Source organism: Watersipora subatra, chromosome 5, assembly GCF_963576615.1.
Source record: "Watersipora subatra chromosome 5, tzWatSuba1.1, whole genome shotgun sequence".
Lineage (NCBI taxonomy): Eukaryota > Metazoa > Bryozoa > Gymnolaemata > Cheilostomatida > Watersiporidae > Watersipora > Watersipora subatra.
In genome coordinates, this window is record NC_088712.1 from 33,439,836 (window position 1) to 33,456,536 (window position 16,701).

The 16,701-nt window shown below is 37.1% G+C and overlaps 1 protein-coding gene across 2 annotated transcripts; it reads left to right on the forward strand.

Moving 5' to 3' along the window:
- The first annotated feature begins 36 nt into the window (after positions 1-36).
- LOC137396474 (GA-binding protein subunit beta-2-like) lies at positions 37-15,903 on the forward strand. Of its 2 annotated transcripts, none has more exons than XM_068082766.1 (10): positions 37-175; positions 448-614; positions 2,410-2,607; positions 3,740-3,838; positions 4,534-4,614; positions 7,752-7,877; positions 9,416-9,533; positions 11,563-11,649; positions 12,981-13,223; positions 15,303-15,903. In XM_068082766.1, exons 1-10 carry the CDS (start codon positions 163-165, stop codon positions 15,350-15,352), a joined length of 1,182 nt encoding a protein of 393 aa, XP_067938867.1. In that variant the 5' UTR covers positions 37-162; the 3' UTR covers positions 15,353-15,903. The 2 variants fall into 2 exon arrangements, with proteins under 2 accessions (XP_067938867.1, XP_067938868.1); XM_068082767.1 differs by having other exon boundaries at positions 7,755-7,877.
- The last annotated feature ends 798 nt before the right edge of the window (positions 15,904-16,701 follow it).

The following is a 16,701-nucleotide window of genomic DNA, read 5'->3' on the forward strand; positions in this document are numbered from 1 at the left end:
TTCACTTTGGAGCGGGTTCCGCCATAACATTGCCGTATCCGGTTCAACGATTTTGAAAGCGATTAGAGCGTGCTCATTTTTTAAGTGTTTTTTCTGTCATTCTGCGACAAGATATTCTTTGAATTTCAATTCCTTTGAAAAATTTAGGTTTCACAACTCTTTATGGCTGAACAAGGTGAATTTATGTTTCAATAGAAAGAAGATATGAGAGATTAAACGTTACATATTTTTTCGTGTGTAGGATATTCTCATACCTACTCAATAACATTTACCTTTATACGATACGCTTTTTGGTTTGTCTTGCACATTATGACGAGCTTGTATCAGTTTTTACTGCTTAATTATGTCTTCAGTTGTGATGTTGTTCTATTGGAATGCAAATGATGAAAAACCTTACGTTTAACACGTTGATAAAATGTTGAAGCCTCGATTAAAAACTTGTTGCAGTTGTTGTGTCGCCGAACATAACCGGTGGAACCATACTTCCAAACAGAACAACTGTGCCAATGTCTTTAGTGGACCTTGGAAAGCGGCTTCTTGATGCATCTAAAAGGGGAGATACAATGGAAATAAGAACTCTCATGTCTAGTGGAGCTCCATTCACCACTGATTGGGTTTGTGAAAAACCATTTTTGTTTGACAAAAAATGCATATGTTTTGCTACATTTATGTGGCTTAGCTATAGATGAGTTCTCGTTTTAAAGCATAGGGCTGTCAACTTATTGAAGATTCAACACAGCAATATTTTAATGGGTTAATTTATGATAGGATTCTCCGAGTCAGTACAATTCTACAGTAACTAAAGGATGCCAGAGAATCGCTTCATTTCAATTCATTTGTGAAGTGAGTCATAAGACTTGCTCGAGCAAGCACGTTAACTCGACTGCTTATCTCTGTCTATGACACCGATTAATGCAGGTTTCACAACTTGAAATATCCAAAAGGCTTACACGCATACTGTAGGCCTACTTAGAAGTTTGGCTCATCCCATCAACCTAAATAACAAGGATTAGATTTGATGTTACAACTAACTTCTATTTTGCTAAAAATAAATCGTGCAGTTTAAATATTAGTTGAAAAGATTTTTTCTCAAAATAAGGTTCCTACAATTTAACGCTCACAGGATGTCACAGCCATTATTAGTACTAAAGTGTTAATCTTTTAATAGCGCTAGTTGTTAACAGCAGACAATAACTTCAAAGTTTACTGCCCATAATTAGTTATTTCATTATTTGATTACAAATAACTACTTCAACTTGGCTATAAAAGTTGTTGGGAAGAGGATGAGAACATGTCACCATTTGCCTGGAATTGTTCTCTCTCTATTGTTGAACTTTCATATATCAACTTGAACAATTCTTAGCTATTATTACGATGGCTAGTGGAAGACCATTTGATAGTGTTTGGAGTAAATTTTGCAAAGTTATTGCGCATTCTAAGTAGTTAACAAGTACCATTATAATATATTTGAGTTCATTTTGTAAACTCTTCATTGTTGCAAATTTTATAAATATTAAATGTAAGAATTATAATTTTATTGCTTACTATAATGTTTTCAGTGGTTTAAGTTTTAGTGGAAAAGTTTTAGTTTACTTGGAGAGACAGCAGAAAGCAAACTTTATTGCCCCATTTCGACTTCGATATTTTTTCGTATTTAGGCCGAATGGTAAAAACTGTATTTTTCCCAATGATAATTACCGTTTTGGAAAAACCTTGCAATCGTGGTTTGCGGTTAGGTTTTTACCGCGGGACTAAAGTGTGGTCAAATTTGTTTCGCAATTTATTTTCTCATGTCTTGGTGGCACTTTCCGGTGGCACCTTTTAACAGGGGAAGTTGGTGAATTACAGAATGAAATATTTCATTGGCCGTCATAAACCTTTTATCATTTGGTCAAAACGTTTATTCTTCAAGTGAATTCTTTCCAGTTTACCCGGGAGAGATAAATGATACGAACAGTTCTAACAAGTTTATGATGGTCTCACTAATATATCATATTGTCCATGCTGCTACAAAGTTACCAGCTGCCTACACAGGCTTGTATCTTGATTAGCCATGGTTGTCGTGCAATGGACCCTCTTCACTTTTTACTTTTTTTTTCTTTCAAAATATTATTTCAGGTATAAACAAAACAAAAAAACAAGCTTCTTATTGAAAGCATCGGGATGTGTCAAGGAGGTCTGTACTCAGGAAAGGCACTTGGTTATAGGACTAAGGACCTACTACTGAACTCCCAGTTTAATATCTAACTTTTTCTATGTTAGTTACTTCATTCTGTAGAAATCGTAGATATTTGGTCACCCAACAGAATTCAATTGTGCACTACCATTCTTCTGTATTTAACATTATGCTCCTTTTATTTCTTATTCTTGTCTCATTTCTGTTCTCATCTATTTCTTACTACACTGTAGCTCGGCACATCGCCCCTTCATTTTGCTGCTTTACACGGGCACATAGAGACTGTGACTATCTTATTGAGAGCGGGCATCAGCAGAGACGCCCGCACCAAAGTTGATAAAACGCCTTTGCATGTTGCTGCAGAGGGTGGTCATTTTGAAGTGGTGCAAATTCTTCTGAAGAACTGTGCAATAGTTGATGCAGTGGATATGGTAGGTTGGCCATATGTTTGGACTACGTGCCTATTTTGAACCATTGTTAGTCGCCTGGTTTGTGTCACAGGCCATATTCGCCACTAACTATCCCTAAAACTGGCTCCTTGCTTATTTACTGACAACTAACTTGTGACCTTTTGCAGGGTCATGAACACTCATGTCATTCTGTTGTGTATTTCACCAGTCGGTTTTCTTGCTCAAGCCTTTGAGGTTTTGCTACTATTAATCATTGTACGGTGGTAATGCTGGTGCTGATCGGTAATGCTGATGCTGATTGGTAATGCTGATCGGTAATGCTGATCGGTAATGCTGATCGGTAATGCTGATCGGTAATGCTGATCGGTAATGCTGATGCTGATCGGTAATGCTGATGCTGGTCGGTAATGCTGATGCTGATCGGTAATGCTGATGCTGATCAGTAATGCTGATGACTTTGCATTACAATATGAAAGAAAAGATAATTTCTGCTATTTGTCAATTTTTTGATTATTTGCCATTGAGTTCTTGGGTGTGGTAGGTGCTCTATGATAAGACTGAGAGTTGATCAATATTAACTATTATCTCATTGTTCACTATAGATGAGATAATGCCGGCTGAAACAAGACAATAAAACTATCCTCTCCTACTCTTATTGTACATGTATTTTTGTGTTAAAAGGTAATTATTATAAACAGTTCTAATGCTCAAATTAATAAACTAAAGTTACATTTAGAAAGTGAGTCGAGTGTTTTTTCTCATTGGAGATCTGATCTTAAATAAATCTACTCGTTTCAGGAAAAAGGAATGTTTTAAAAGCTTAGCTTGGTAAGCATAAATTTGGTGGGCGGTTGAATGATGAATGTGTAAGATTAACAGTTGAAATTTTTATTAAACTCTGGAATAGAGTTCACCTAGCGATAGTGTATGATCTAGTTCTGGAATAGATCTAGTTTCCCTAGTGATAGTGTATGAATCGTTCGCCAAAATGTTATTCGCTTTGTTGTGTATCTTGATTCTTATGGATCGGTATAGCTTCTATTTTATGCCTATACAAACTGCTACATAAAGCGTCTAGATCATTTTAAAAAAATGATTTCTCTACTCAGTTGTGAGTTCTTTTATCTCTGCCTGTCGTTATTGATACTTGTAGCTGAAGATGACTCCGCTGCACTGGGCGGTAGAGAAAGGACACACCAATGTCGTAAATCTTTTGTTAAAACACGATGCTTCTACACACCATCTTGACAAGGTAATTATTTTTTTTGTTTTAAAAGAGTAAACTAAATGGTTAGTTAAACTTTTTGGAGTTGTTCGCTCTCATCTGGAGTGTATAGCATCCTCATTTATAAATTTGGGGGAATTGTAGCTTGACTTGTGCTTTATATAATTGCTCTTGTCAGCAATGCGTGAATGTGATGGTTTTCGCTCTGAGATCTGCTTGGAAAGTTATACTCATCATACGCAAGGGCTAAATATTCTTCTAAGAATACAATGTAGGCTGATTCGCTCATTTTGCTCTACAGTCCAAGCACCTTCAATAACTCTTTAATACATAATAGCTAAAACCAATACCTCCTACCAATACCTCCTACAAATCTGTGTGAAAACTAAAATAATAGACTAATAGTTTTTCACAAGAAGTTATTAATATTATTATTAATATTATTAAAACTTAACAACAAAACGCATACCGCCAAAAATGTAGGCTTGATTGTGGGTGTGTTAGTTGTAAAGATGTACCTTAATTTTTTCTATCTTGGCTAAGGGGAAATTTCAAAATCATTTGGATTGCATATGTTGTTATTACTCTCATATTTTTTATGTTATCGTTATTAGCATTTATTTAGTGGTTTTGCTGTGTTCCTTGAATGGCGCAAAGTTTTGGTGAGGAGATCTGATAGATTAAAGCTGTTGTCACCCTTTATTTCTACTGTTATTTGGTAGTTTGATCGATCACCAATGGACATAGCTTTGGGTAGCATGCAAATGGATATTGTACAACTATTACAGACGGCAACGACTAATGTGAGTGCATAACTATATGTATACAAGCTACACTTGCGTTTTTGTTGTTTGTATTGTTATAGTAGGCCAATTGTTAGGTATCAGAGTATTGAGAGATATATAGAAGGTTACATGGTTATTGTGTACACGTCTCTATTATACCTTAGCAACTTGAAGGTGTCTTTGGTGCCCACACAGGCTGATCACACGGTGTTACTGTTTTTTTATGATGTCTTACAAGCTCTCATTTTTGCTCAATAATGCTGACTCGATCAATTTGTTGTCTAATCAAGTCTCATTTTCAAGGCTATTTCTGTGATCCCTTTTATTTCTAGCAGCAAAATTAATTATGGAGATGTATCATTTGTGTTGATTTTTATCTCAAAAAAATCTAATCGGTGATGACATTATTAGCCAAAGAGATGCAAACCCAGTACAGTTAGACTGATGATCAATGTTCCCTCTAATTTTTTTGTATTTGAGCAAATTAACAAACACTTCGAGCGGTCCCATGGACCACTGTGAGCAACATGCGCCATGCAAATTGTGGTCACACAGTATCATATTCCTCATATGCATGCAAGTTGCATGTTTTAAATAAAACAATAACATTACAACCATAGTTTTTATCAAATTACTTGCTTGTTCAGTGTGCTTGTCCACTTTCATTGAAAAACTCAAAAGCTATGTAACCAAAAGTGTAGCATATTAACATGGCTGTTGTAACAATGGTTTGTGTAAATTATGCTGAAGCATGAACTGCAATGTGACAGTGTTCTACTGTGATTTTGGAGAGTGTTCTGCTGTTCATTGGGTTCGATGAACCAACTGTAGTCTGGAAGCCCCCTCACGTAGCCTAATGCTGCCTGTAAAAGAAATACATACACAATTTTAATAACCATTTGTTCTATTACCGTACTTGTCGGACTATTAACCGCACCCTTATATAACCACACCTACTTTATTTTCAAAAAACCGATAATAAAACAATACATAGGCCACAGAACTCAGGACAGTGATTTTTAACACAGCAGAAACTTTGCTTGTTGAAACTTTCCTAGTGGCATGCTAGTTACGGAACAGTGCCATTAGGCACGGTTCCGTAACTAGCATGCCATTAGGCACTGTTCCATATTAACCGACGCTTTTTAGCCCACTGCCTAATGGAACAATACCGTTTGGCATTGTTTCGTTTTTTCTATCAACGCTAGAGGTGCACTAACCAGAGATTCCGGTTGATGCGCCCTAGCGGTGAAAGAAAAAACCACAGAATACCCGCACCCTTATATAAGCCGCATGGCTCAAAACATCAGAAAAAAGTAGCGATTAATAGTGCGAAAAGTGCGGTACATAAACTGATATTACAGAAGTTACTGATCAATACACACAAATGTCTTGGTAAACAACACCAGATAAGCACAGATGTGACTGAGTACTAAAGTTTCACCTTATTCTTCTTGTGTGTCTTTGTGACTTAGATGCATCTGTTTGCTTTTTCCACAGTGTCAGGGTCATTATTCTGAGTAGCTCTTGCTCTGGAAGGATTTAGGTCTGTAAATATTTTAGGCAAAAGTTAAAACATTAACATGTTAAACAATGACGTGTGTTGTAATTCATAAAACATTAATGAAGTATATCTGCAAAATACTGAACTACACTGTTTTATTAGCATCTACACAAATAATATTTAATAAGTATTATTTTTAAATTAAAATTGCGCTCGAAATTGATTGAGAACTTAAATTTTACTTTGTTTTTTTCCACATTTGTGGTGCAAATTTGTACTCAATCTAGTGTAGATGTCATCAGAAGCACATGCTAAGTATTCTGCTACATTTATCAATGCTAAAGATGGATGCCGCATGTAGGGGCTACCCATCGAGGCCCCATGTAAACGCTGCCAATCGAGGCCCCATGTAGGCGCTGCCCATCGAGGCCCCATGTAGGCGCTGCCCATCGAGACCCCATGTAGGCGTTGCCTATCGATGCCCCATGTAGGGGCTGCCCATCGAGACCCCATGTAGGTGCTGCCCATCGAGACCCCATATAAGCGCTGCCCATCAAGACCCCGTGTAGGAGCTGCCCATCGAGGCCCCATGTAGGGGCTGCCTATCGAGATTCCATGTAGGCGCTGCCCATCGACGCCCTGTGTAGGTGCTGCTCATCGAGACCCCATGTAGTGGCTGCTCATCGAGACCCCATGTAGGCGCTGCCCATCGAGGCCTCATGTAGGCGCTGCCCATCGAGGCCCCATGTAGGGGCTGCCCATCGAGACCCCATGTAAGCCCTGTCCATCGAGGCTCCATGTAGGCGCTGCCCATGTAGGGGCTGCCCATCGAGGCCCCATGTAGGCGCTGCCCATCGAGACCCCATGTAGGCGTTGCCCATCGAGGCCCCATGTAGGCGTTGCCCATGTAGGGGCTGCCCATTGAGGCCTCATGTAGGCGCTGCCCATCGAGACCCCATGAAGGCGCTACCATCGAGGCCGCATATAGGCGCTGCCCATGTAGGCGCTGCCCATCGAGGCCCCATGTAGGCGCTGCTCATGTAGGGGCTGCCCATTGAAACCCCATGTAGGCGCTACCCATTGAGGTTTCATGTAGGCGCTGCCCTTGTTGTAAATACATTAGGAATTAGACCACTTAGCTATTATGCAATTCTCCTAAATGTGTAACTATGGTTTAATATTACGTTTTAGAAACACCTTGTTACAGGTCCATCACTTGGCAATGCGTGCTAAAGTGATACAAGTTATTTATTGTTAAGTTTGTTTTAATCTATAACTTTACTCTCTGTGAACAAAAATAAGATTGATCGTGTTTTAGTAAACTTACCGCATGGTTGACAGCGGATGTGTGGGTGTTTGGGTTCAGTTAGTTAGAATAGAAATGTTTTCTCAAAGTCGTTGAAGAATGTCGGATGGAAAAGCTAGTTTTAACATTCGCCACTGTAGGTAATATTGTGAGTACATGTTTTTAATCATGTAAGGTTATGATGATGGTTGTAGCGTGTTTGGTAAGCTTTGCTATTATCTCTTGGTGAGACGATAGGACCATCAAACCATCCATCATTCATGAAGACTAAATCTGTTGAGTTTTAAATAGCCGGGCTCGTGTTCAAAGAGAATTTCTGACGAAGTCTTTTTGTGACATATGCAGCAGACAAGATCTCTCGCGACACAAGACACAATGATGGAAGAAGAAGTACTCACCACTGAAAACCCAGAACAGATACTATCAACTAATCAGCATAAAGCTGGGAAGATTCTACTCAGTTCCGAAAAGGTGCTAGTAGTTAAATCTATGAACGGCGACTTCATTCGTCAGGGTTGGCATTTTTCCCGGAAAAAACTGTTTTTCCCAGGGCAGCGGGAAAAACGTAAAAACTGGGAAATATTATAGCGCCAAAATTTTTTATTTAAATACTTTGCTAAACAATGAAATTTAATAAAAATGGAAAATTGGACTAAACAATTGGTTGTGTGACTCCATATTTATATCAATCGATAGCAATGGAAATCAAATAGAGTTTAAAAGTGGGAAAAATTAGAAAAATCAACACCCAAGAAACGGGCCAACGCTAAATAACGATGAGCCTTTTACAGTCCCATAATAGAACTGTTTTGACATGTATTGTTTAGCAGTTTTTCCTTAGTGCAGACCAAGCTGCGCAACAGGCTTAGAGTGGAGAAAACAGCTAAACTGGTAGCTTGATACCAAACCTAAAAACCATTTCTTTATGATTTGGCCAAATACGAGGATTAACTTTTCTTAGACAATCGATTCTCAATACGTACTCTAATCCGTTTGTTCAGTTCACTGGTCTCGACTACTTGGCATTATCTTCACGTGTTTTCGTTTTTCAATTATTTTCTAATTGTTGTATTATGCTTACTGCCATGTTTCACACGTATCAATTTGGCTTTTTATTCAATGTTAGTATTTATTATATATGTAAATAAACGAATATTATCTTGTGATCTGGTCTTTTCATTCAATATTTAGTAAACAAACCAATTATAAAGGCTATGCGCGTTCTTAGCCTGTGTACTGTTTTTACTTGTACTATAAAGCGTCATAAAAAGCTCTATGACAGCTAATGGTATAAGTGTATTGTTATTCTTTGCTTAAACATTAGTCAACTTGTCAAATAAAAGGTTTTTTAGTTTTTCCCGCTTTTCCCACTTTTGGACAAAAATGAGTTTTGCCCGGGGCGGTAAAAACCGGTATACACCGGCGGTAATAACCGCCATGGGAAATACTATGCCAACCCTGTCATTCGTGTACATCAGCATCCTTATCTGTTGTATATTCTCAATAGATAGATGTGTCTTACTAGCTATCTGAACATCTCTATTCATCTTATACTCATCCATTTCTCTGTGTCTGTGATGTGTATAGATATTATACTCATCTATACATGTTTATATGTTATACACATCTATACATGTTTATATGTTATACTCATCTATACATGTTTATAAGTTGTACTCATCTATACATGTTTATATGTTATACTCATCTATACATGTTTATATGTTATACTCATCTATACATGTTTATATGTTATACTCATCTATACATGTTTATATGTTATACACATCTATACATGTTTATATGTTATACTCATCTATACATGTTTATATGTTATACTCATCTATACATGTTTATACGTTATTCTCATCTATACATGTTTATATGTTAGATTTACCTAGACATCCACATCTATTTTAACCACTTGAATTTTTAAGGTAGTACATAGATGTAGATCTAGCATGTGTCTACTAAACGTGTCAGGAGTGCATATCTGTTGTCTGTTGCAGGAGCAAGGTCAAACAGAGTTGTTTGTCCAAACAGATGTTCAGAAGACATCCCAAGAGTCTGAACCTTCGGTGCTCTCCGCTTTCGCTACTCTGGCTGAAGCAAGAGCTTCTACAGCTGGTTAGTAGCTGACTAATATCTCTGCTAGCTGTAGTTGTCTTCTCATAAGCTCTTATGCGCTATGAAGCTTTAAGCCGTGGTCACACGATGGCCGAACCGACCTTGGCTTGGAGGTTATTTTACTCCGGTTCGGCTAAACCACATGTCACACGGCATCCGAACTCACTTTGCTTCGTAGATACCATACGCATGAAGACAGGACACTCTTTCATTGGTAGTTTTTATGTATTTTAGCTAAATACGTGTATTTCTATTGTAAACAAAAAACTTTGAGGAACAATTATTAATTATAATTACGCAGCAGATTTATCAGAAGATCGTTCAGCTGCTCAAAATAACTCACTCGATACAAAGATTTTGCCAACCCTTCCCATCAAAAAAATTATGTTTTTGTTAACATATGAATGTTTTTCTATGCTGTGTTCACAATAAACAAAAACAGTCTTTATCATAGTACTGTGGTTTTACTTAAATAAATCTGTCAACGAGTCTTCATCGGGATGAGTATGACACATTACTTCTATTCTACACGAAAGAAAGCCACAACCATTCTCTTACATTTTGCAAAACCTAAGTGCAACATCTTACATTTATGCAACACAATCATAAGTCCGGGTGAGCCTTGTCGTAAATTGCTTCATTTTGTTTATTTAACGAAATAAGAAGATCGTCTCCCTTTTGTTTTAACATTGCTCACACACACGTAAGGAGAAATGTAACACATGCGCGCTAGAATTTTAACCAGTCAATAAGAGCAAGGGTTCGGCCACAAAATTTCGAGCAGGACCGAAATGGTTCGTTTCAGCCCGAAATGTCTTTGGCCGAACAGTTTACAACTGACAGCGACGTCGTTTAGTTTGTTTCGACTCTCGTGTGACCACCCCTTTAGAGTTATCCACCCCTCTAGAGTTATCTACTCTAATTGCCCAAGTTGACACGATACAGGTTATTGCACAAATCCTTTTTATTGTAAGAGACATTATTTTCTGCTTTTGACTATATATTGTTAGAAACCTTATGACATATGGTGGCCGTTCACTGCACTCACCGCATAGCTTGTTGTGTCTAGTGTCTGCAAGAAATATCTGATTCGGTTAATATTCGGTAATAGAAATATTACTGACTTGGCCCTAGTAATAGACTTGAATACCACTGATTTAGCCCTAGTAATAGACTTGAATACCACTGATTTAGCCCTAATAATAGACTTGAATACCACTGACTTGGCCCTAGTAATAGACTTGAATGCCACTGATTTAGCCCTAGTAATAGACTTGAATACCACTGACTTGGCCCTAGTAATAGAATTGAATACCACTGACTTGGCCCTAGTAATAGACTTGAATACCACTGATTTAGCCCTAGTAATAGACTTGAATACCACTGACTTGGCCCTAGTAATAGACTTGAATACCACTGACTTGGCCCTAGTAATAGACTTGAATACCACTGATTTAGCCCTAGTAATAGACTTGAATACCACTGATTTAGCCCTAGTAATAGACTTGAATACCACTGATTTAGCCCTAGTCCTAAAGTTTAATACCGTTGACTGCCAGTCGAAGAAGTAATTAGTATTTACTTAATAAAGGAGTTGATGTATGAGCACTATGTGAGTAGCTGTGAAATGTTATATAATAACCTATAATAGGTTGTTAACATATAGGTTCTTAATAGGTACTCTATTACCCTATTACCTATTAATAACATAATACCATCCTACCATGGTAATAGCTTAATAATAGGTAATAGGTTATACTCCATTCTACGATAAAAATGAATAATACTTCTGAACGCATTACTATCGCGACCTCAATGACCAGCAAAACATTCTAGAGAATCTTTGGTAAACTTACGTGTTGAAGTATATTTTTAGTCAAATTTTAATGAGAGATTCCAAAATCTGCCCATTTTCATAATAAAAAATCATACTCATGAAACAATCATCAAATATATGAATCATGTCTTTTGCATAAATGCTCTGTTTAAATACGGAATAACCATGTTTCCAATGTGTCCAATTTTGTAGGCACAAGTGGGGAGACTGCCAACTGGTTGTCAAGTAGAGGAATTCAAATGGCTAGCAGTGATACAGATACACCATTTGCCCTTACAGGTCCTACTTTCACACTGTCTTACTGTCACATTGTCCTGCTTTCACATTGTCCTACTTTCATATTGTCCTACTTTCACATTGTCCTACTTTCATATTGTCCTACTTTCACATTGTCCTACTTTCACATTGTCCTACTTTCACATTGTCCAACTTTCACGTTGTCCTACTTTCATGTTGTCCTACTGTCACATTGTCCTACTTTCATATTGTCCTACTTTCACATTGTCCTACTTTCACATTGTCCTACTTTCACATTGTCCTACTTTCACATTGTCCCACTTTCACATTGTCCTACTTTCACATTGTCCTACTTTCACATTGTCTTACTTTCACGTTGTCCTACTTTCACGTTGTCCTACTTTCACGTTGTCCTACTTTCACGTTGTCCTACTGTCACATTGTCCTACTTTCACATTGCCCTATTTTCACATTGTCCTACTTTCACACTGTCCTACTTTCACATTGTCCTATTTTCACATTGTCCTACTTTCACATTGTCCTTCTTTCACATTGTCCTACTTTCACATTGTCCTACTTTCACATTGTCCTAGTTTTACTTGTTTTCCCACAGCATTTAGAGCACTTTAGTAATCCTAGGTCAACATTGCTCACAGTTGGAGCATTTAGTTTTATATCACTTTTCTGTAGCAGTTTTCTGGTAGTTTTACTTGGTTTTTTCTCTGTGCCAAGAATAGCGTCAGTCAAATACCTTATTTTGCCTGCAGTAATCTTTTTGTACGGTAATATATTTATACGGTAATATCTTTATACGGTAATATCTTTATACGGTTATATCTTTATACGGTAATATCTTTATACGGTGATATCTTTATACGGTTATATCTTTATACGGTAATATCTTTATACGGTAATATCTTTATACGGTAATATCTTTATGCGGTAATATCTTTATACGGTAATATCTTTATGCGGTATTATCTTTATACGGTTATATCTTTATATGGTAATATCTTTATCTTACAACAAAATTAAATAGCTAGCATTTTTACAATAGAGCCTAAACAGTTGTACTTTCATTTAAAAAAACAAGCTCTTTATGTTCATTATCATCTGGTTTGCCATAAGGTCACCCAAGACAGGTACTATCGGTTATATTCTGTTGAGAGGTTTTTAATGATATACTGTTAATTTAGGCTAGACAGAACAAGTAATAACGGAAGAATAGCCAAAACATAATACTACATTGTAGACTGTAGAGAGAAAATATCGCACCAAAGCACTTGGCGCAATGAGGGATGCGGCGGTCAAAGTTAAATAGGCTTGCATATTACTGCTAAATTCCTTGTGTGATTGTCAGTTCTGTTCTCTAGAGGCAGGAAAGCTTGCGCTGACTAACTTTATAAAAGACCAAGGAGTAACAGGGGATAATAATACAGTTATGACTCTAGTCGACGAGGATGGTAACCAGGTGCTGCTCGTACAGCAGCCTGGTGATCCGGGTGGAGCCGGTGATGCAACAGTTAGTGACATGGAAGGAGAAACGAGTGTTAGTACTATGGCAGAGGAGATAACATCTGTCACGGAGGAGACTACTACTGAAGATCTACAAATAGGTTAGTGACAGAGATTACTTTTAGCCATCTCAAAATAATACAGCTATTTTATATAGGTATATGGTATTTTATAGTAAGGTTTCTGTTAGTTAAATTAAAGGGTCGACTAATATCCAGTCAACTAATAACTAACATGAGCATCATAGTACCCAGTCAACTAGTATTTAACATGATCATCATAGTACCCAGTCAACTAATATCTAACATGAGCATCATAGTACTCAGTCGACTAATATCTAACATGAGCATCATAGTACCCAGTCAACTTATATCTAACATGAGCATCATAGTACCCAGTCAACTAATATCTAACATGAGCATCATAGTAACCAGTCAACTTATATCTAACATGGTCATCATAGTATCCAGTCAACTAATATCTAACATGAGCATCATAGTACCCAGTCAACTAATATCCAACATGAGCATCATAGTACCCAGTCAACTTATATCTAACATGAGCATCAAAGTACCCAGTTAACTAATATCTAACATGAGCATCATAGTACCCAGTCAACTAATATCTAACATGGTCATCATAGTACCCAGTTAACTAATATGTAACATGAGCATCATAGTACCCAGTCAACTAATATCTAATATGAGCATCATAGTACCTCATCGTCATTGCATTTGCTGTAGCTTAGATCTAGCTTTATTCAATATGGTGGTGACAAGTGTTTAGAACTACCCAGTAATATTGATCCTTTCTTTATCCAATATGGTGGTGACAAATTTGTAGAACTACCCAGTCATATTGATCCTTTCTTTACCCAATATGGTGGTGAGAAATTTGTAGAACTACCCAGTCATATTGATCCTTTCTTTACCCAATATGGTGGTGAGAAATTAGTAGAACTACCCAGTAATATTGATCCTTTTTTTACCCAATATGGTGGTGACAAATTTGTAGAACTAAGTCATATTGATCCTTTTTACAAATCCCTGAAGCCTAACATTGCTTGCTCGTCATCGCACCTCATAACATCCTTCAATTTGTCCAAATAATTTTGGTTGAAAGGTTTCTTTGTAGATTAGTGCTCAAGTAAACCAGGTCACAATTTGGTTTACTTTGTTTTTAGCATTAACCCGTTTGACACGCAATCCACTTTGATTAGACTAGTAACAATATAGCTAAAGGCGGCTAACACTTTGTTTTGGCCCGCAACTTTTCAAAACCCAAGGCATCCATACATTTACAGGCTAAATCAAGTTCTCTATCCACTTATGAAGACAATCGCTGTACTTATGAAGACAATCACTTTACTTATGCAGACAATCACTGTACTTATAAAGACAATCACTGTACTTATGAAGACAATCACTGTACTTATGCAGACACTCACTGTACTTATGAAGACACTCACTGTACTTATGCAGACAATCACTGTACTTATGCAGACACTCACTGTACTTATGCAGACACTCACTGTACTTATGAAGACACTCACTGTATTTATGAAGACACTCACTGTACGTATGAAGACACTCACTGTACGTATGAAGACACTCACTGTACTTATGAAGACAATCACTGTACTTATGCAGACACTCACTGTACGTATGAAGACAATCACTGTACTTATGAAGACACTCACTGTATTTATGAAGACACTCACTGTACGTATGAAGACACTCACTGTACTTATGCAGACAATCACTGTACTTATGCAGACAATCACTGTACTTATGCAGACAATCACTGTACTTATGAAGACACTCACTGTACGTATGAAGACACTCACTGTACTTATGCAGACAATCACTGTACTTATGAAGACACTCACTGTACTTATGAAGACACTCACTGTACTTATGAAGACACTCACTGTATTTATGAAGACACTCACTGTACGTATGAAGACACTCACTGTACTTATGCAGACAATCACTGTACTTATTGCTGATTACAAGGGAAACAATTTTGGGCAAGAAATATGTATGAGGATGAGAATGGAAAAAAGGTGAATAATTGGTGAAAAATTCTGTGAATATTTATTATTCTTTCAGAGGAATGTTTATCATTGATATCGTATATGCATCTGTAATGACCTTGACAGCTGAAATGTTCAATTGCAGATACAAGGAGAGTAGGAGAGGCTAAGTTGCTGGAAGAGTCTGTTGAATGAGGCAGCCGCCGGTCATCCGTCCAACATCTTCAGCTCATTCTCATTAGCTCAGGCTATGCAAGCTTATAGGCTCAATGGCTTTGTTATTTATTGGCGAATGTCTAGTGTCTGGAGGACTGCCTTATCGGTTGTTGTCAACCAGTTATTTGAATATTGTTGAAGAGTCTTAGTAAAGGTATGAGATTATCTCAAGTTTATCTCAAGTCTATCTCAAGTAATACCTAGCTGCAGTTTTTCAAATCATTTTCTTTACTTACTGACATCTGCACACCGAATAACTTTTGATAGTCTCTGCATAACTGTGGGATTAGCTATAATCACTCTAAAATCGCAGTTAGATCTTTTGAAGTTTTACAGTATATGTGGCCACACTTGCTGTTTCATAGGATTGTCAAGTTGTTCTGTAATCTTTTTTTGCTCTGATTGAGATGTTAGATTTAGAGCGGTCGGCTTGTTGTTTGTCGAACATTCTGGTTGTAAATAAGATTTTCACCTACTTGTTGATAGAAATATTTCATATACATTTGTCAATAAATTGTACATAGAGGTAATATTTAAAATTTGCATTTAGCCGTGATGCAAACTCAAGGTGCCGTATTAGACCGACCATGTATGTATCATCACTAATGGTCATATTGGGTTATATTAGTATATCATCCGTACATACAGCTTGATGACTACTGCAAATGATTTTGTGAAAATACTAAAATACAAATTTGACTATAGCGGTTTCCCGCTAGGTTCAGTAGAATGCGAGTAGGATGGTTTTGATGCACCGATTTTAATTAAATTTATTACAAACCGTGATTAAATTTATTATTAAAACCGTGAAATCTACAAACTATCAAAGGCAACAATAGCTTAAAATTAGAAAGAAATACACTCATTCACAAATACACATAATAATACTAATACACAAATTCTCAGAATGCATGAGAAGTTATCGCAATTACAATGTATTACAAAGGCAATGAAATAATATTAATAAAAACATACCTTTTGCTATCTGCCAACTCGCAGTACTGTTACTGTTAGAAAAATGTGATAAAATTATTGGAATTCAGAGTTTACTAACTTTGACTGCTGTAAAGTTGGCTGCGATCTAATTGCTATTGCTGGGTGGCGGATTGCCAAACATTAAGAAAAACACTGCTAAACAACACCAGACCGGTCAACCCAATTTGAACAGATCTCCTCGTCCAATCACAAACCAGGCAATGCTGCCCCAGGCAGAGACAGTCTCCATTGCCTAAACTTGCCCAAACATACATAAAAATTGTATCGACAATATGGAGTCAGTTTTTATCAACCTCTCAAGCAAGAACTTTATCGAATTGTGGGCCTGCCCA

Coding starts and splice junctions, on each gene's coding strand:
- LOC137396474 (XM_068082766.1), top strand. Junction 2,608..3,739: donor TAGTTGATGCAGTGGATATG/GTAGGTTGGCCA, acceptor TGATACTTGTAG/CTGAAGATGACTCCGCTGCA. Junction 11,650..12,980: donor TACACCATTTGCCCTTACAG/GTCCTACTTTCA, acceptor TCTGTTCTCTAG/AGGCAGGAAAGCTTGCGCTG.